The sequence below is a fragment of the Lactuca virosa genome, chromosome 8 (genome assembly GCF_052849685.1).
Source record: "Lactuca virosa cultivar CGN04683 chromosome 8, Lactuca_virosa_CGN04683_v6, whole genome shotgun sequence".
Lineage (NCBI taxonomy): Eukaryota > Viridiplantae > Streptophyta > Magnoliopsida > Asterales > Asteraceae > Lactuca > Lactuca virosa.
The window spans coordinates 34,310,666-34,332,626 of NC_136433.1; the positions used below are offsets into that span (position 1 = coordinate 34,310,666).

Sequence of the window (21,961 nt, forward strand, 5' to 3'; positions counted from 1 at the left end):
GTTCCCATTCATTTGCGTGGGAACAAGGTTATCGTGGGCATGGATTGGTTGATCCCCAATGGGGAAGTGATCGTTGTGATCAACAATTAGTTCAGATTCGAACCCCAAGTGGGGGGAAGTTGGTGGTTCAGGGAGAGAAAGCACAACGTGGGCCGATTTTGTATTCAGCAGCGAGGGCCAAACGCTATATTCAGCAGGGGTGTTCCATATTGTCGCTTATGTTATGGATACCTGTGATAAGGGTAGCGAGACTGTGGATAATGTGCCAATTGTGCGGGAGTATTCAGATGTGTTTCTAGAGGATTTTCCTGGGGTGCCTCTGGAGAGGCAGGTAGAGTTCAGGATTGATTTGGTTCCAGGTGCGGCTTTGATAGCCAAAGCACCGTATCGGTTGGCTCCTCCCGAGATGTAGGAGTTTTTTACACAACTGCAGGAGCTGTTAAACAAGGGATTCATTCGACCGAGCAGTTCTCCATGGGGAACACCAATCGTATTTGTGAAGAAGAAGGATGAGTCACATCGTATGTGCATTGACTATCGGGAGCTGAATAAGGTAACGGTGAAGAACCGTTACCCACTCTTGAGGATTGATGATCTGTTTGTGTGACTGAATAAGGTAGCCAAAAAAGACCGATTTGTTTATGCTTATTTAAAAATCAGAGTATCCTTTTTGAAGCATATTATTGCGGAATTTGTTCCTAGAAAACATGATAATGATATTATCAAAGCATTTACGAAGAAATGTATTTTATTTATATTAAAACATTGGGATGTCACCGTCAATACAGAAACATAAGCATAACGAAATATTACAAGCCTTAGAGTAATTAAACTAGTGGCCTAATACTCCTTGAATCTCTCAGCAAAATGTATCTTTCATATAGCCACCTGTGATATAATAAATTGAGTGGGTCGGGTTGGGAAACCTGGTGAGTACATAGGGTTTTCAACCCACAATAATATAATTATTATGTTTAATCATCAAACAATTAAACCAATTTTCCATCCGCATTATATTCTTTATTCTTAAGGATCTTCCCTAAGAATCATCTATTCTTCATTTATTCATTCCTAAGGATTGTCCTAAGGAATAGGCACGAAGTCTATCGCTGCCAGGGTTTATCTAACAAACGCTAAGTCCATAACTGTCGATGTTAACCATTAGGCACAACTGCCAATATTCATTTGTAAGACACTAAGTCCATAGCTGCCAAGGTTTACATCCGGTGAACACGTAGTTCAAAAGTTATCTATTAGGCACAACTGCCAGTATTATCCATTAGGCGCAGCTGCCAGGATTTTTAGAGTACATCTGGGGAACACTTAATTCAAAAACACCTATTGGTTGCGAGCCTGCAAGCGTTCCACGGGACTGTCTAGAATAGTTCGTGGTTGTCCTCTATACTCTGCTAGATGACTGGATCATATTTAAAGTCAACACTCCTTATCATCTTTCATTTATCATTATCTATATCATCTTTCATCATCTATTTCATCTACCCAACTTTACCCAACATAATTATAGGTATAAAATACATATACAGTTTAAATCAAGTAAAACATGTATAAATTGTTCATCCAGCGTAGATATCAAGAACACAGATAATATGCACTTATAGCACGTAATTTATATAAAATACTTCATATCTATATGTAAGATGAAATTAACTATGCACTCACTTGTTAAAGTGATGACTCGAAATTCGGGCAGCGCTTCACATCTAACAATCGTCTTTTCCTTCGATGAAACCTAGTATTATTATCACTAAGTTTTAGTCTAATATTTACTGCGACTAATTATTAGTCTAGGTTCATCATTAACTTAAAGTCTACTTTCATGATCTATCAAGTAAGGAACAACCAGGTAGGATCATAACGGAGGTAGGGTTTATTATGTATACGAAGTATACTGTTTGAAAATCCCACTTTAAACACCTCACTAAATCACAGCCTAGACATCATCCTCGTAAGTAGATCAATCAGTATAACGAATTTGAATCACTGATAAATCTTGTTTATAGGTTCAAAACAACGATAATGAACTTAAACATAAGTTATACTTAAAGTAGGGTAAACATAACTCACTTACAAGGGGGTTTAGCGAGGAACCGAGCTCTGCGTGGGCTGAACTTCTGAGCCGAAATCTCTTCTTCTCGGATCCTTCTGGCACTCCGGGACTCACTAATAACAACTAGGAGGTGCTAGGGAAAAGCCTTGAGGGTTTGGGGGTGTTTGGGAGAGAAATGGATGAGATTGGTGTGGAGAAATGAGGAAAAACGAGCTCTATTTATAGGCTGGCAGAACTCGCGTACGTTGGCCGTACGTAAGGGTACGCTGGGCATACTCAGTATGTGGGGCGTACATAGAGCTACGATGGGCGTACTCAAGCCATGTGTCGCCATCTTGTGCAAATCCGTGGGGAAGAAGGTGTGGCCTAGATCTTGCCACGTGTCACTCGCTGGTTAATCCCAAACATTAATTATTTTCTAAATTTCGTAACTTTTGCATACGAGCTCCGTTTTTGACGTTATTTATATCCACACATAGGTAGCGACGTGATCTACAACTTTCGTATAGACTTCGTCGGCTAATTTTGACTTTTTTTTTTAAATTATTTTAACAGGCTTAGACAGTTAAAGTCTGTTAAAAATTCATAACTTTGTCATCCGACGTCTGTTTTTTACTGTCTTTATATCGTTGAGCTCCTATTAATGAGATCTTCAATTCTCATTTAGGTTGTGTCGGTTAAAAGTTGATCGATCTAAAATTCGATTTCCGGGTTGTAAACTATTATGCAAAATCTTAGAAAAATCATAACTTCCTCAAACGAAGTCAGATTTGGACGTTCTCTATATGCACGCTCTCGGTTTAACATATACTAAGACTTTTGTTTAGATCGTTAAGGCTAAAAAGTAGTTTATTAAAAATTCACCTTTTACGATACGCGACGTCGTGCCGGTTTTGTCGCAATACTTCGATCGGTCATAACTTCATCGTTTTAAGTCAGATTTCAGCGTTATTTATATGTATAGAATTCGTGTGACATATGCTATAACTTTGGTTAATATTATTTATCCTAAATAATCTTCTATCAAAAAGTCATTTTAACGCTTATTATCTCTAAATTGACTAGCTCGAATATGCGGGCGTTACAGTTTGACCAGCTTCAGGGTACATCTTTGTTTTCCAAGATTGATTTGCATTTGGGCTATCATATGATGAGGGTTATAGATGAGGATGTGCAGAAGACAACTTTCCGGACTCGTTATGGTGATGTCTTTTGGGCTCACCAATGCTCCAACTGCATTCATGGATCTCATGAACCGCGTGTGCAGGCCGATGCTGAATCGGTCTGTGATTGTATTCATTGATGATATATTGGTTTATTACAAGACCCATGAGCAGCACGAGGAGCACTTGAGGGAGGTGTTGGAGACTTTGTGGAGGGAGAGAATTTTCTCAAATTTCTCTAAATGTGAGTTCTGGTTGCGTGAGGTGTAGTTTCTTGGGTACCTTATTAACCATAATTGTATTCTGGTCGATCCGGCCAAGGTCAAGGCCATGATGCGGTAAGAGGTTCTGAGGTCTCCATATGAGATTCGGAGTTTCCTTGGTCTAAGAGGTTATTATCAGAGATTCATCCAGGATTTCTCCAAGATAACTGTTCCTTTGACTCGGTTGACAAAGAAGACGGTCACTTTTTGCTAGGGTCCTGAGCAGTAGGTAGCTTTTGAGTCCTTGAGACAGCGGTTGTGTAAGACACCGATTTTGACCCTGCCGGAGGGTGTTGAAGATTTTGTGGTTTATTGTGCTGCGTCGATCACGAGTTTGGGGCAGTATTGATGCAGAGGGGTCGCATGATCGCTTACGCTTCGAGGCAGTTGAAGCCTCATGAAGCGAATTATCTGACGCATGATTTGGAGCTGGGAGTTGTGGTTTTCGCCCTCAAGATTTGGTGACATTACCTCTATGGGGTTCGCTGTACTATTTACACGGACCACAAGAGCCAAAGGTATCTGATGGATCAACCAAATCTGAATATGAGGAAGCACCGGTGGTTCGACGTGGTGAAGGATTATGATTGTGAGATCTTTTACCCCCTGGGGAAGGCCAATGTGGTGGCCGATGCTCTCAGCTGCAATGCGGCCGCGACTAAGATCAGGAATATATGTTTGAGGATGACCGTGATTACTCCGCTATTGGAGCGGATTCGTGAGGCTCAGATCGAGGCTATGAAGGAATAGCACCAGAAGAGTTAGCGTATTGTGGTTCAAGTGGCTTCCTTCGATTATGATAGTTGTGGGTCGCTGACTCTTCATCAGAGAGTATGGGTTCTGTACTGTGGCGATGTGCGTCAGGTTCTAATGGAGGAGGCGTACAAGTCTAGGTTCTCCATTCATCCCGGGGCGACGAAGATGTATAGAGATCTTCATCTTGATTATTGGTGACCCTGCATGAAGCGGGATGTAGCTTGGTATGTGGACCGATGATTGACTTGTAGGAAAGTCAAGGCCGAGCATCAACAACCTCACAACAAAATGAAGCCGTTGGATATTCCCGTTTGGAAATAGGAGGAGATCACCATGGACTTCATTACGAAGTTGCCCAGGATTGCACGTGTAGTGGATTCGATTTGGGTCATCGTGGATAGATTGACCAAGAGTGCACATTTTATCCCAATCCAGAAGAGTATCTCTGCAGAGAAGTTGGAGAAGGTATACATCAGGGAGGTTATGGCATGGCATGGTGTGTCAGTTACGTGGTTTCAGACAGGGATGTCAGGTTTACTTCTAGGTTTTGGAAGAGGCTCCATGACAAGTTGGGTACTCGCCTCCATTTCAGCATGGCCTTCCATCCACAGATCGATGGTCAGAGCGAGCGGACCATTCAGACTCTAGAGAATATGTTCCGAGCGTGTGTTTTGGACTTTGGTGGGAGTTGGGATACATATCTTTCGTTAGCGAAATTTTCGTATAACAACAGTTATCACGCCAGCATTGATTGGCCTCCTTTTGAGATGCTTTACGGGAGTAAATGTAGGACCCTGATATGTTGGGGTGAGGTCGGTCAGCGGGTTATGGGAAGTACCGAGGTGGTACTCAAGACTACTGAGTTGATCGATCAGGTTTGGAGTAGGCTCCAAACAGCTCAGAGTCGGCAAAAAAGTTATGCCGACAGACGCCGATCAGACTTAGAGTTCCAGGTGGGGGATATGGTTCTCCTGAAGGCGTCACCTTGGAAAGGTTTCATCCGATTCAGGAAGAGGGGTAAGTCGGGCCCCAAGTATATCGGTCCTTTCAGGGTTTTGGCCCGGGTGGATGGGGTTGCATATCGCTTGGATCTTCCAGATGAGATCAGTCAGATCCATAGCACATTCCATGTCTCTCATCTGCGGAAGTGTTTAGCGGATGATTCCTCAGTGGTTCCATTGGAGGATATTCAGGTGGATGACCGCTTGAACTGTGACAACTGGAAAATTTTGGATCAAGCAAGGTCTAAATTGTAACCGTGTATAAGTGAATTCACAGCGTAATTTGTTGCAATAAAACTTTGTAAACCAAAAGGGGCATTAATTATATAAGTGAATATTTGTAATTAACCTTTGAAAAGTCAACAAGCTAGAATAAATCAAGGATTGGACCATTTCATCTAGGAGATTTCGGCCTACGACCCCAACACATGGGATTTCGGTTTGCATAGACCGAAATCACATGTGATTTCGGTTTGCACAAGACCGAAATCACCATGTGATTTCGGTTGGAGCATGGGCCGAAATCTCATGTGCCTTGGATGTTTTCTATTGAGTTTTTATTGGGTTTCTCCATGGGTTTTCGGTGGGAAGGACAAAAGTAAGGAAAGGTTGACTTGGTGACTTGATATTTTATCATTTCCAATACCAAAACATTACCCAACGAGTATCTATGCATTGAACCAGCACATAACTAAGCACATATCACTTCATCTTTTTTTCCCTTATACTCGACAGAAATCACTCCACAAACCATTCTCTCATTTTTCATCCTCTTTCATTCTTCCTTCATTTTCCCTCAAAGAACCAAGTCCAAGCCTTCAAGGGTTAAATCTCCAAGCTTATTCTTAGGGTTTTGGTAAGATTTTCTTGATTAATCTAGTGTATTTATACACTTTCATGTTAGTTTCATCATATTTACACATATTATTATGTGTTAAAACTCTTAGGATAATTTCACCTTCAAAGAGTTCATCAACCACATTCAAGTGTTTAGGTTTGGAAATCTTCACACCATCTCTTCACACAACCAACAAATCCACTCAAGGTGAGTTCATACCCCCACATTTTCGAGTTTTTCATGTTTTAGGGGGGGGGGATACAAGTAAAACTTGGTTTACCACACAAATACTTGTAATATTTCATCTTTATGTTAAAAATAAGATATTGTTTGCATGAGTTATGGTTGTTACTAGATTTTATACAAATATTTGTGTTATATTAGTTTTCAAATGCAAAAACTAACAAAAACAAAATACAATCCATGTTATAAAATCATAAGAAAAATTATGATTGTAAAACTACAAGGTTTTTGGAAGCTTTTTACCAAAAATATAGCTTTTCTAACAAAAAGGAGTACATTATAGTTATTTCACCATTTTGTGGGGCACAACCCAAAAATAGAATGTTTTGACCTTACATCTTGAAACTAGACAAGATAATTACTATATATTTATATAAATGATTATATAAATGTTCTTGACAAACAAACATGATAAACTATAATTGGTATAGTTTGGGAGTCACAAAACTACACTATCATTTCAGAAGAAACATATAATATTTAAAGGTATAATTATTTCATTTACAAGAAAACGAATTTTCAGTACGATAGATGTATACTGGTTGATACTGGTTGTGAGACATTTGGCTTCACCGTACCTACCAGAGTACACATACTAAAACCTGCATTATAACCAGAGTCTCTTGTAGGGAGCACGTGAAACTTGTGTATAGATCTATACGGGATTGGAAATCCCACACCTCAACTGTTAGCTACGGTTAGACCGGCAAGTCTAGGATGACAAATGTCGTAATTAGTTCCGACGTCCGAAGCACGTCGTTCAGGAAACTAGTCGCATTAGTATGGTTATAATAACTCACATAGGGTATTGACAAAACATTTGGTTTATGGGCTAGCGTACACTCAAATAGTTTTCACAAAAGATAAATCTTACTAAAACTATTTTCCAGTACCGCATTACTTACATTTTAGTCTTGGGTTAAGACTTACAATGAGGTTAACATACATTCAAGTAGTTTTATATAAAGCTAAAACTTACTAATACTATTTTCCCAATACATCATTTTCTCACATTTTTAGTCTTTGTATTCAAGACTTACAGTTCATTTTTTTAGAAAATATTAGATTTTCTGAAAGTATACACCATCATTTTACACGAGACAGTTACAAATCCTTCTCATACAAAAACGCTTATGAACTCACCAACTTAATTGTTGACACTTTCAAAATCACTTGTATTCTCAGGAAATCAGTAAACAGGTAACCAACGAGTTTTTGGAGGATGAGGCGTCGTTGCATCACGTTACTTATTTGTCATATACATTTGAAGTCAAGAAAACAATGTTTTTGAGTACAATGTAAACCTATTAAATATTCAATTCAATGGTTGTAATGCTTTGTTTTCGCTACTATTCAATTGTTGTGATACTGTACATGAAGTCATCCGCCCCCAGACGTTTCCGCCGTTCTGGTTTGGGGGTGTGACAGATTGCTATAAGATCATTGTTTATAGTGAACTAAGTATATCAAACCATGTAAGATATACAACTATAAATATAATGGGGCTAAAACACTCTGACTAAAATAATACTTTTTAAAATATAAGTATTTTTATAAAAGTATACGTACATGCATACATAGTAGAACAGTGTCGTAATAAGAACCATATAAAAGTATTTAGATAAGTTGGAAGCAACGATTAAGCGTGGATAGTTATGTAATCATATCTGGGATGAATATAGCCTAATCAACTATATTCATGCGAGATATGGCCAACATGTGTCTGGGAATGGTCGTGGTGGGCAGGGCAACAAATCTAAAACTTACCAACCCTAAATACCAAGAAACCCCAGAATCAAACATAAATATTAAAATAATATAGGAGTATTTTCGAATACTACAAAATCATACACTTAAGCCTTTCATGTACTTCTCATATCTCTATTCTCGCACAGACGACATGGCAGGATTTCACATGCCTAGAGACCCTTATTTCCCTAACCAGGGAAACAGTGGGTGGATCGAAGAGGATCCCGAAGAGGATCCAGAGGAAGAGGAGGAAGAAAAGGAGGACTCGAACGCAGAGACCAAAGTCATAAATCCTCCTTACACTGCTCGGGTTCCCGCACATCGCGTGGGCTACCAGGGACCCACGCCTCGCTAGGCGGAAGATTTGGAGAGGTGGAGCAGGCAGCAACACCAACGTTCTCCATACGACATAGAGCGAGGTTTCTATAACCTCAGTCACGGAGGACTGGCAGACAGGGCCCTCCCTGTTATGGTTCAGCGAATCACATGCCTCGGAGATCAGACCAGGGCGTCGGCAAATCGAATCGTGGAGTTGGGGGACGCTGCTGAGGTCACTGACACACACACTCGACTACTGGAGATGGACTACCCCCGGACATGTCATCTCATTGACCGACTCCATGAGGACCTCACCACCGCTCGAGAGGAAATGAGGGAGTACTAGGAGAGACACTCGACTCTCGAGGAGAGGGTAATCGCAACTGAAGCTAGGACGGTCATAGTAGAACAGAGAGCGGAGGAGGCCACTCGTGAGATGTTTGAGATGGCAAGGCACTTTGCGAGTCACTGTGGCACATGATAAGCTAGTATAGCCTAGTGAGTTGGTGACTACGCTACTTCCACTATGTGTTAGACTTATTGCGTCTTTTATCACAACCAGTAGGAATAAATCAAGCAAGGCACGCCCTTCGAAGCCAGTAAGCCCCGAATCAACATAATGTTTTGACGTCTAGGTTCTATTTTGGTAACTTAACGTTCGTACAACACCCACCACTACTTACTACCATAAGTACATTACGATGATGTTGGTCGAAACATTTGGGAATTGTACAGCAAAACATGTAGTTTATATGTATATAAATATAAATATAGATGGGATACAACTAGCAACGACCATAGTTACTTACAAACTCGTTTCATACCCTACAACAAGAATTATGTCATCACGCGGAAGTAACCAGCACACCGACACAACACCAATCCTACGAATGGACCCCGCTACATTCCAAGCCTCTATAACAGCCGTCGTGACAGCCGTCATGTCACAACTTAGTGCTAACAACACAAACGGAAACGGGAACGGTGCCGACAATCCCAATCGTGGTGACAACCAAGGACATCAACAAGTGTGTTCCTGCAATGACACCCCAAATTACGAACCTAAGAACTCCCACGGCAATGGGGGAGTACTGCCCAAGAAACGAACGTTCTGGAACAAGAAAAAGGGGCGTCCGACGCAAGGACCTGCCAAAACACAACAAACTGTGGCAGCCCATGCCACCACTACATCCCTACTGCCTCAATACCGACGAAACCATACGCTGGGAACTTGGCTAAGTGCAACATGTGTAACTTCCATCACAAAGGATCATGCAAAGAGATGCACTGCAAGAATTGCAATAGAAAAGGGCATACCGCTCGCTTTTGTAGGGTGCCAACTCAATAGACCACCCAATCCACTAATGCTGGACTGGGTCAGGCTTGTTACAGATGTGGAGAAATCGGGCATTTCAAGAGGGAGTGCCCAAAAGCCAATAACAACAACGCTGGAGGCAGGGGAAGAGTTTCAACAATGGGACCTGAGGAAGCGACCAGGGACCCCACTGTGATTTCTAGTATGTTTCTCCTTGAATAACTCATATGCATGCATACTTTACAATAGGAGTGCGGAGAGGAGACCCGTGAGTCACAAAGTGTAAAAACATACTCAAACAAAAACCCCAAACATTCACGAAAATATTTTCGGTGGAGATGGCTAGGGAAAGAACCGAAACCACCCACGACACATACATAGGATGCACACTAACTCTAAGCAAACATTTCTTCTAATCGACCTAATACTAGTGACAATAGAAAACTTCGACGCGACAATTTACATGTTTTGGTTAAATCCTCATCATACAAATACCATATGTTACGAAAAGGTCGTTCGATTTAACTTACAAAATAACAAAACCCTTGATATCTATGATGGCAAATCTGACACAAACTTTCAAAACGTACCTTGCATCAAGGATTAGAAGTACCTAGGCAAGAGGTACCATGCTCTTCCTTAGACCACGATAGGAATAAGAATCGATAATAAAGGACGTCCAAGAATATTCCAGGAATCTGTAACTTTCCCGATGTATTTCCAAAAGACCTTCCGGGAATACCACCCATACGCCAAGTCGAGTTTAGAACTTGATTCCTGGAGCCACCCCCGTAGCCAAATCCCCATACCGCTTAGCACCGGCTGAAATGCGGGAACTGTCCAGTCAACTGAACGAACTGTTGAGTAAAGGAATTACCAGACCAAGCTTCTCACCTTGGGGAGCACCAGTCTTGTTCGTGAAGAAGAAATGCGGATCATTCCGCATGTGCGTTGACTGTCAAGAGCAGAACGAACTAACCATCAAGGACCGATACCCCCTATCCCAAATCGACGACCCACTCAACCCACTTCAAGGAATGAGCTATTTCACAGAAAGTTGGTCCAAGGTCGGGACACCATCAACTCAGAGTTCTGGAGAAAGAGGTTCTCAAGACAGCTCAAGACTCATGAGGTCAATTACACCACGCACGACCTCGAATTAGGAGCAGTGGTGTTTGCCCTAAAGATCTGGAGACACTACCTTTACGGCAAAAATTGCTCCATATTCACATATCATAAGAGTCTACATCACATCCTCAATAAAAAAGAGCTCAACATGAGACAAAAACGATGGTTTGAACTGCTAAATGACTACAAATGTGAAATTCGTTATCATCCGGGCAAGGCCAACGTAGTAGCGGACGCCCTAAGTCGGAAAGAATACTCGAGCCGCCGAGTAAGATCGTTGACCATGACCATCCATTCACACCTTTCCACACAAATCAAGGAGGCGCAGTTAGAAGCCTTGAAAACCCGAGAACGTCGCAGGAAAGGCCATACGGGGAATGGATAAAAAATTTGAGGTTAAGGATGACAGAGCTTATTATCTCATGAATCGAATCTGGACACCGAAATTTGGCGGGTACAGAGGCGTTGTCATGAACGAGGCTCACAAGACAAAATAATTTGTTCATCCCAGTTCAGACAAGATGTATCTGGACCTCAAGAAACTTTATTGGTGGCCAAACATGAAAGCAGAGATCTCTACCTATGTGGGCAAGTTCCTGATAGCACACTCACCGGCCTGGAGATCATACGAGAAACTACGGAAAAGATCGTCCAGATCCGTGAACAATTAAAGGTATCTCGGGATCGGCAAAAGAGATATGCTGATAAGCGACGAAAACCCTTGGAATTACAGGTTGGTGACCGCATTCTGTTGAAGGTCTCACCCTGGAAGGGAATGATATGTTTTGGCAAACGTGGAAAGCTGAATCCAAGGTATATCGGGCCATTCGAAATCCTTGTTAGAATCGGCCCGATTTCTTACAAACTCCGACTACCACAATAACTTAGTAATGTACATCCCACCTTCCACGTGTCCAACCTAAAGAAGTGTCTGTCCGACGAAACTCTAGTAGTGCCACTCGATGAAATAGAAGTAAACGAGAGTCTACACTTCATAGAGGAACATGTGGAAATCATGGACAGGGAAATCAAGAGAACGAAACAAAACCGAATACCAATAGTGAAGGTCCGCTGGAACGCCAAGCGAGGGCCTAAATTCACTTGGGAACGGGAAGATCAGATGAAATAGAAGTACCCACAACTTTTCCTCTAGTTGCAAGAACCCATCCAAGATGCTAATTTCGGGACGAAATTCCCTGTAACGGGGGATGATGTGACAACTGGAAAACTTTGGATCAAGCAAGGTCTAAATTGTAACCGTGTATAAGTGAATTCACAACATAATTTGTTGCAATAAAACTTTGTAAACCAAAAGGGGCATTAATTATATAAGTGAATATTTGTAATTAACCTTTGAAAAGTCAACAAGCTAGAATAAATCAAGGATTGGACCATTTCATCTAGGAGATTTCGGCCTAGGACCCCAACACATGGGATTTCGGTTTGCATAGACTGAAATCACATGTGATTTCGGTTTGCACAAGACCAAAATCACCATGTGATTTCGGTTGGAGCATGGGCCGAAATCTCATGTGCCTTGGATGTTTTCTATTGAGTTTTTATTGGGTTTCTCCATGGGTTTTCGGTGGGAAGGACAAAAGTAAGGAAAGGTTGACTTGGTGACTTGATATTTTATCATTTCCAATACCAAAACATTACCCAACGAGTATCTATGCATTGAACCAGCACATAACTAAGCACATATCACTTCATCTTTTTTTTCCCTTATACTCGACAAAAATCACTCCACAAACCATTCTCTCATTTTTCATCCTCTTTCATTCTTCCTTCATTTTCCCTCAAAGAACCAAGTCCAAGCCTTCAAGGGTTAAATCTCCAAGCTTATTCTTAGGGTTTTGGTAAGATTTTCTTGATTAATCTAGTGTATTTATACACTTTCATGTTAGTTTCATCATATTTACACATATTATTATGTGTTAAAACTCTTAGGATAATTTCACCTTCAAAGAGTTCATCAACCACATTTAAGTGTTTAGGCTTGGAAATCTTCACATCATCTCTTCACACAACCAACAAATCCACTCAAGGTGAGTTCATACCCCCACATTTTCGAGTTTTTCATGTTTTAGGGGGGGGGGGGGGAATACAAGTAAAACTTGGTTTACCACACAAATACTTGCAATATTTCATCTTTATGTTAAAAATAAGATATTGTTTGCATGAGTTATGGTTGTTACTACCTTTTATACAAATATTTGTGTTATATTAGTTTTCAGCTAAACATGGTATTCTACTTCAGCAAAACTCTGGCACACTTCTCCATGCGTACGCAAATGCAACTTTTAACTCCATCAGTGCCTTCTCTGATTCCGAATGGGCTGGCTGCCCGGATGACCACCGATCCACCAGGGGATATGCCATCTTTCTCGGTTCCAACCTTGTCTCATGGTCTGCTTGAAAACAAAAGACTGTCTTGCGGTCCTCAACGGAGTCTGAATACAAAGCTTTAGCCGATACCGTGGCTGAACTCACTTGGCTGCAAACACTTCTTCGAGAACTCCAGGTTCCTACTTGTTCAGTCCCAACATTGTGGTGTGACAACCTTGGTGCCACGTACTTATCGGTAAATCCAGTTTTTCATGCTCGCACCAAACATGTAGAAGTTGATTTTCACTTTGTACGAGAGAAGGTTGCCAAAAAACAACTATCGGTTCAGTTTATCTCCACAAATGATCAGATCGCAGACGTGTTCACTAAACCTCTATCCTCACAAAGATTTCTCTTCTTACGATCCAAGCTACAGGTCGCTTCCCGACCTTAGCTTGCGGGGGACTATTAGACAATATTTATATTAGTGATAGTTGAGGGATTAGAGTGTAATTAGTTATCGTATACATATCATTGTAAACCTATGTAATTCTATTAACAATAATACAATTCTAATTACTGATTCTAATTTACTAAAACGACACGTCATCGTGACCTGTCGTGACCGGATAAGAGCTCGAAAATAAAACGTTTTCCTAAATATAATGGTAAATGAGGAACAAAAAATAAAATTGAGACTAAAGTAGAACAATGTTGTATATATAATGACTTTTGTGGCATAAACCTTTTTTTTTTTTTTTTTTGTCAAAAAGATTATTATAAATGATTACATAAACTATTATGTGTAAAAAACAATGTCAAATGTGTTGTTTTTTTTTTTACCAAAAACTGTGTTATTTTTGTTTTTTTACAAAACACAATCCAAACACCACCTGAGACCTAACAAAGCAAAAAGTTAAGAGTTCAGTCTAGCAATGTTTGGAGCCAGACTAACCAAACACACAATCGTAGAAGGATTAAATTAAATCAAGATATTAACCAAATTAAATTGCATATGGACTAACGTTATAAGAAGTTGAAGTATAAATGGATTAATTGATATATTTTTGAACTACAGCTTTAAACAAGAACTTTGAAACTGTTTATATATTTTGATGTGATATATTTCACAATTATAATTATAATTCTTTTGTATATTTTGATGCAAAGCCCACAACTCCAACATCAAAAACAAAATTGTAACCCAAAAAAAAAAAAAACCACAATCGGATATGTGTATTATTAGACTATTTCTGTCGATAATTTTGTAATTAGAAGACCCGTTTTTTGTAAAATATTATTTTCACTTCGCGTAACACGATGTAAACATTAAATTTCTATTTTTTTTATGGAAAGAGAACTTCCCTAACGAGAGTTTCTGGCCAGCTTTCGCGCACCGACTAATCCCCGCTGCAAACATGAGGCTTTGCCTCATGCCCTGGAGTCATTGTAGGCGAACCTCCATGACCACAAGGGCTGAGTGGTGCCAGGATTTGAACATGGATCAATAGGTTATCCACCATATCTTCCACGTGCCAAGAAACCACAACCCCAAGTGGTTAACATTAAATTTTTATTCATACCAAATACATCTGAAAAGCAACGTTTATCCAAGTTATTAAAATAAGGGGGGTTTAGGGTTTATCCTTGTGGAATCATCTTTGAGTTCAGAACCCTGAACCCCTTTCTATCTGGATGCAGCAGGGATTCTTTGAGGGATATTGAAGTTAAAAATGGTAGATACTCTTTCTTCCAAGGTTGTTCGGTCCGCTGGAGCTGGAGATGAAGATCGTGCTGCTAATCTTCCTCGCACATTCAAGTATTTATTGGGTTAGTGTCTCTGATCATCATATCCCACTGTTTTATTCCATTTTTCTCGATGCTGAAAACGTACCCTTTCCTCGCATGTAGCCACACAGTTTTTGTCTCGGGGAATTCCCTTCATCTTCAATTCATGGATCGTCAGGCATTTAACCGAGGAAGATTATGCTGTAAGAACTGTTACTATCTCTTAGATTCACCTTGGCAATGAGGATCTGATTAGCATATATTGTTGAATCTATTTTGTGCATAGAATTTCTAGCATAAGTCGTGTTTGATATTAAATTTTTATACCAAAACCTTTGTCTTCTTCTACTTCAATCAGAAGATTAACGTGCTTTGATACTACTCAACTTGATTAATGGTTGAAGATGACATCAACCAATAATCACCCACATTGAATGCTCTCTCTCAGTTCAATGTTTGTATTTAATCTGTTTGATCCGATTCTGGGCCTTCTGTAAACTGAGCTTTAGCAATCTGATGAGTAGTGTATTTTTGGGGATTTCCATTTCTCAATGTCTCACATATTTTCGTTTAAAAATTCAGATGTATGCTGTGCAGTTTCATCTGTTTGTCACATGTGTCTTGTTCCTTAGTCGAGAGGGTTTCAGAAGAGCATGCATGAGGGCAGACATTAGATGGTATCTCACATGCTTATGTCACTGAATTACAAGTAAACATATCATTGCATCACTCCATTTTGCACATACATCCATGATCTTTGTTTCCATGAACATGCTAATCATTAAAAATAAAACAATATTTGCAGTGATGATGCTCTAACTGGTGAAAATACAACAAAGCTTCTGAAGTTAGCCTGGATAACTCTTCCATGGGGAGTATTCATCACAATTATTGGATGTGTATTTGTCTTCTGGACACAAGGTTTAAGTTTTTCAAATCCATACGGACAAGCCATCCTAATCAATGGTAATATGTGAATCACCGAATTCCACTTTTGAGTTCAATTTATTTTAAATTCCAATGCTATGGAACTAAAATCAGGGACTTTTATGTAAATTTGCAGCCTTTGCTTGCATTCTGGAGCTGTTAGCAGAACCCTTGTATATACTTTCACAGAACTTGCTTCTTTTAAAACTCCGGTTGATTGTTGAAACTGCAGCCACTCTTTTGCGATGCTTAACAGTTTACATCTTTATTGTCATGCAAATTGACATGGTAAGAAACTTATACTTTTAGCATCCAAACGCGTATATTTTTGTATTATTAATAAAAACAATTTTTTTTTTTTTATTTCCTTACAGGAAAGAGCTATTGTATTTGCATTGTCTTCAACTGCATACGGAGCTTGCATTTTCTTTTTCTATTGGGGTTACTTTCTATTTCTCAAAAGATACAAGCTTTCTGTTCTTTTTCCTTTCAGGTATCACTTCTCTTTAGTCTTTACTATAAAAGAAAAACAAACATAATTGATTGATGATAAAAATAAATAACACAGTTTATTTACATTCAGTGTAGGAAACTACGATAAGCAGCTTTCAAAAATGTGTACATTATTCACCCTTCAGTCATTCCAAAAATTGATACTTCAAGAAGGTGAAAAGATGGTTCTTGTGTGGTTTGATACACCGTATAACCAAGCTGTATATGGGCTTGTAGACAAATTAGGTAGCTTAGTTGTCAGGTTGGTGTTACTTCCTTTTGAAGAAAGTTCATATGCAACATTTGCAAAGTCTGCATCAGGTTTTAATTATCTCAAACAATGCCTTTTTCTTTTATTATTCAATATACTTTTTTATTTATAGTTAATATGTATATATACTTTCAGGAGACGACAAGCAGAAGAAAAGGAAGCTACAGACTTCTCTAAAAGATGCTTTGAAGCTTGTTATATTAATTGGTACACTGTTCAAGTTATTTTGTTAAAAAAAAAAAAGAAGTATGTTGATATTTCATGTAATTTCATGCTGTTTTTACATTTTTGGTAGGATTGGTGTTTATGGCATTTGGCCCTAGTTATTCATACTCTCTCATCAGATTGCTTTATGGTAAAAAATGGAGTGATGGAGAAGCTGCTTCAGCTCTTCGATACTACTGTCTGTATGTGGTTGTTCTTGCTATAAATGGTAAGTCACACATTTTAGTACCTTTTTACTAAAATACCCTTGATGCATGGTTTTTATTTTGTGTTGTTATAGGAACATCTGAAGCCTTCTTGCATGCAGTTGCAACAGAGGATCAACTCAAACAGTCAAACAATTCCTTGGTTGTGTTTTCATTTATTTATGTGGTGCTTAACATTCTGCTAATTCGGTCAGCTGGGTCAGTTGGATTGATCTTTGCAAATGCTCTCAGTATCCTTCTTTTATGTGATATTACGGTCAGCTCGGGCAGTTGGATTTATATTTTATACTTCCTTGACTGCTATTTTAGATATGGTGTTCCGTATAATTTACTCAGCCATTTTTATCAGACGTTACTTTCAGGTATATGATATATTATTATCATTATCACACTAAGTCTATAGTTTAAATGTTATTTCCAGATTTTAACTTTTATGTTGTATCAGGATTCCACATCATTTTCCTTTCACAGCTGCTTACCTGGCGGTTGGATGATTTTATTGTTTTCAAGTGCAGTAACTCTTGTTTCTGAGAGAGTAATTTTGGATCGTGATAACTTCTGGCCAACATTTTGCATTCACTTTTTCATTGGGTTTGGTTGCTTCTGTGTTGCATCCTTTGTAATGTTAGTTCTCGCTCTAAATGCAACAAATATATATATATATATATATATATATATATATATATATATATATATATATATATATATATATAATTATGCATCACAACTGTTTTTCCCTTTATATTTATATTTATATTTATATTTTTTGTGTAAACAAACAGTTATCGACGGGAGAGATCTTTCATCAACAAGGTTGTTCGGTTTCGTGAACATTCTGACTGAAACAAAAAGTTTATCAAGGAAGGTGAGATAAATTGAAAAATGAACAAAGAGACATTATACAGTCTTGCTAGTCAAGTAGAGAATGACTTGATTGGAGAAAGATGGGGTAGTATAAAGTTATTATATACACAATTTCAATTTTTATTTGATTAAATTTCACAATGTAAACTTTATAAAGGTAAGAAAGATTATTTATTTAGTACTTTGAAATACCAAGTATTTTTGCCACGTTAGCACTTGCTTTCAAAAATTGCTATCAAGTTCTGTGGCGACTTAAGGAAGACGTAGCACTATCTGCTATCTGCACCGCTTTATCCACCATTTAGTTTGGACCAGTAAGCCACCGACTTACCACTACACTTGTAACCTATGCATCTACACTTGCACGTTTACAGTGTATGAAATGAAGTACTTGGGTTGGGTGGTCCTTCATTGCTCAACAACTCATGCAATTTCTAATAATAAGCAATTGAGATGTTTGATGTGATAAAAAAGAGAAAACCAATAAATCAAAATGATTAGGAGGATGTAGATAGTAGTGAAGTGAGTGTAGCTTTTGACCTTTATTTCAATACAAAACAAACAAAGAGTGAAAAAAGTAAGCAAAAGTAGTTCTAATCTTCTAAAACAGCATCATCATATTTTGATATTTGCTTTAAATGTTGGATTCCTTTTGTTTTTACTATTGATTCGATATAAGATATGGTATAGATGGAGAAGATTATAAACGAGTGTTGAAAACTAATTTAATAAAAAACGTGGTGGGGGCGAAATATCAAATATGTAATCTGTTTGGTGGTTTTCATAATTACTATCATTGTCATTATTATAGATTATTAGTGTAGGTTAAAAGACATTACATTATGTCAACCTAAAATCCTTTTTTTGGACTAAGTTTTGAGATTAAAAACAAGAACATGATGCCCACTAACTGGCATCCGATGACTATTTGAATTTTATGTAATGATGGATTAAAACTTACAATACCAACTACAAGTCATGTGGTGACGGGTTTTGAAATAGGTTGATGATCGATAACTCGTAAGACAATACGATAATATAGTTATAATCATGATTTATTGTATGTTTGGTAAAACTAATTGATTTATTGTATGTTTGGTAAAACTAGCCGATAACTGTAAAATATAGATTTTATATGTGCGAACATACTTTTAATCATAGATAAAGTCAAGGTTTTTAGATGGTCATTGTTTGTGCTAATGTAAGAGATGGCATATGATAATGGCTTTAAAAAATAATCACTTTCTACGGAATACAGAATACGACATTTTAGAGTAATTAGTTTTGTTTTGGAGTCACAGAAAGTTAAGTGAGATGTGGCGTAAAGTAATTCTGTAATCTGACATGACAGAGATATATATACATTCCGGACTAACATCATATTAATACACAACGTTCTAGAATTGTCCACTGCGGACAGTTCTTCATATTCCTGATAAAAGTTATATTTCGAATATTGTTTAATGTGTTACGTAAGGTTGTTTAAGTTACGTACAAGTTTCCAATTATATATATATTCCTTTTAAATCGTAGTAAAAAATCACGTGAAAGTAACTTGAATGTATGTCTTTCTTCGAAATAAGTTTCATTTATATAGGAGGGACCATACAAATGAATTGTATCTAATTTATTCAAAATGTCCTATTCAAGTTAAATTGATTAGTTTTCAAAATTTAAGAAAACAAGATTATTTTTATTAAAAATAGCTAATTTAATCAATATCCCTCGTTTCTATAAATCCTATAAGGATGTCTCAGTTTTTGGAGATAACTTTAGTTAAGGGATAAAGTTGTAAACAACTACCTCTATATTCTTTTTATCTTTCTTTTTGCAAGTCATAGATCACTCATTAGGTTTGACAATTCACTTCTTATTAAAAAAATATTGGAATTCTTAGAATCAAGTGAAAAACAATTTTTATGAATATTTATTTAGCTTCTGCTGTCTTTCAAAAATAATAATTAAAATATAAGTAAAGGTTGGGTAACGAATTTATTTCGTATATATTGTGTTGTTTATTAAGTTTAATTTCTTAAAAGGAAGGTACTTTCTGTGTGTATATCAATATCAAAGTTACAATTTCTCATTAAAGCAGACATCCGACATTTTTATGTTCTCTTTTTACAATTAAGGCATGCCAAGAATTTGAGTTTTTTTTTTTTTTAAAGAGAAATATGTTCTTTTTTACAATTAAGGCATGCCATGTATTTGAGTTTTTTATTTTCTAAAAGAAAAAGGTTTTCAGCCTAAAAATTATGCCTACTTTATTTTTAAAATGCCATGATGAAGTGGGACCATGTTCAAATCTTTCTGTCACATCTTTAAATTCTTTTAGGCCCTCCCTCAAGGGGTATTTACTTTCTTCCTCTTAAAAAACATATAAGCATATATGAAATTGAGAATGTATCGTTGATATTTAACTATGTATAAAAAATAGTATTTTTTTTGATAATGACTTAAAAGGGTAATATATTTTTCGATTTGTATATATTTTGTCACTGAGTTCTTTTTTTTTTCGTCCATATTTATCCCTTGAACTTGTTAAACTATACATATTCAGTCTTATGACCGCCTAATTCAGATTAGCCGGTAAAAATGTCTTAATAGGGTAATATGTTTCTCACTTTGTACACATTTAGACCTTAATATCTTTGTACACATTTAGTCTTTAATATTTTTTTGTTGCAAAATAAGTCATTTTTGTTTTTGTACTCATTAAGTACTTATAAATGATTTTTTTAGGGTTTTCTAATGACATCATACGTGTGACAATCATTAATGAGATGTCTGGGGCTTTTGATGTTTATGTCCATCGCGATCTCGACTACTTGGTTGTTTAGGTCATGTGTTTAGAACGTCATAATTTCTTCATACGATCTCGGATTTTAATGATATTTATATCTATGTGTTCGTATTTTAGTCTACTACAACTTTCGTTTAGATTTAACTCATTAAAAAGTAATATATTTTTACTTACGATCTTTATATCCATACGTTTTTTAATGCATGTATGAATGTTTTTTTTATAAAACCGTAAGTAAAAATATACTATATTTTAACGAGAGTAATCTTAACGAAAGTTGTAGTAGACTCAAAAAACGAACAACTGGATATAAATATCGTTAAAATCCGATATTGTATGAAAAAGTTACGACGTTCAGAACACAAGACATACACAACCAAGCAGTCCAGATCGCGATGAACATAAGCATCAACGACCCCAAACACCTCATCAATGATTGTCTCACATAAGATGTCGTGAGAAAAACCTAAAGAAATCATTCATAAGTACTGAATGAGTATAAAAACAAAAAGGACTTATTTTGAAACAAAAAAATACTAACAACTAAATGTGTACAAAAATATTAAGGACTAAATGTGTACAAAATGAGAAATATATTACCCTATTAAGTCATTTTTCCGGGCTAACCTGGAGTACCGATCATAAGGATTGAATGTGTACAGTTTAACAAGTTGAAGGGGTAAATGTTGACGAAAAAAAACTCAGTGAACAAATATGTACAAATCAAAAAATATATTACCCTTTTAAGTCATTATCCTTTTTTTTACCATATAGAAGTGTAACATCCCGATGATAAGGTACTTCTATTTTCAACCCTATAATTTTATTATATTACAATTTGGACCCCAAATATAAGAAAGTGTGCGATAAATACCCTAGTGGCATTTTCGTAATATTGGGGTTGAGGGAGTACGCGATGCGTACGTGTGTACGTTGAGCGTACTAGGGCGCGCCCTAGTACGTTGGGCGTACGTGTCAGGCATGCAAACCCTAATTTTTAGGCTTTGGCTCATATTTAAACCCCATTATAGCCTCATTTCCTCTCACTTCATCAACCTTCATCCACATAGCACATTTTTGCAACCCTAATCCATCTTGTGAGGTATTTCTAAGCTTGAATGTGTGTGTTTTTTGCTTTTGAACAAGAAGGAAAGAATGAGAGACCACCTTGGAAGACTGAAGCTCTTTAGATCCAGGATCACACCACCTTTTGGC

The 21,961-nt window shown here is 37.6% G+C and overlaps 1 protein-coding gene across 3 annotated transcripts; it reads left to right on the top strand.

The window, feature by feature from the left end:
- Window positions 1-14,768: 14,768 nt before the first annotated feature.
- Window positions 14,769-18,150, top strand: LOC145128244 (lipid transporter). 3 transcript variants are annotated; one of them, XM_079063042.1, is made up of 13 exons: window positions 14,769-15,000; window positions 15,082-15,161; window positions 15,541-15,635; window positions 15,764-15,924; window positions 16,022-16,173; window positions 16,260-16,378; window positions 16,469-16,698; window positions 16,784-16,855; window positions 16,944-17,081; window positions 17,154-17,309; window positions 17,389-17,441; window positions 17,525-17,703; window positions 17,862-18,150. In XM_079063042.1, exons 1-13 carry the CDS (start codon window positions 14,904-14,906, stop codon window positions 17,920-17,922), a joined length of 1,593 nt encoding a protein of 530 aa, XP_078919168.1. In that variant the 5' UTR covers window positions 14,769-14,903; the 3' UTR covers window positions 17,923-18,150. The 3 variants fall into 3 exon arrangements, with proteins under 3 accessions (XP_078919168.1, XP_078919170.1, XP_078919169.1); XM_079063044.1 differs by lacking the exons at window positions 14,769-15,000; window positions 15,541-15,635; XM_079063043.1 differs by lacking the exons at window positions 14,769-15,000; window positions 15,082-15,161 and having other exon boundaries at window positions 15,559-15,667.
- The last annotated feature ends 3,811 nt before the right edge of the window (window positions 18,151-21,961 follow it).

What these genes read in the sequence shown, in the direction of transcription:
- LOC145128244 (XM_079063042.1), top strand. Translation starts at nt 14,904, where the DNA reads ATGGTAGATACTCTTTCTTCCAAGGTTGTTCGGTCCGCTGGAGCTGGA. An exon ending in ATGAGGGCAGACATTAGATG is followed by an intron (nt 15,636 to 15,763) that starts GTATCTCACATG and finishes CAATATTTGCAG; the next exon opens with TGATGATGCTCTAACTGGTG. An exon ending in GAAGCTTGTTATATTAATTG is followed by an intron (nt 16,856 to 16,943) that starts GTACACTGTTCA and finishes CATTTTTGGTAG; the next exon opens with GATTGGTGTTTATGGCATTT.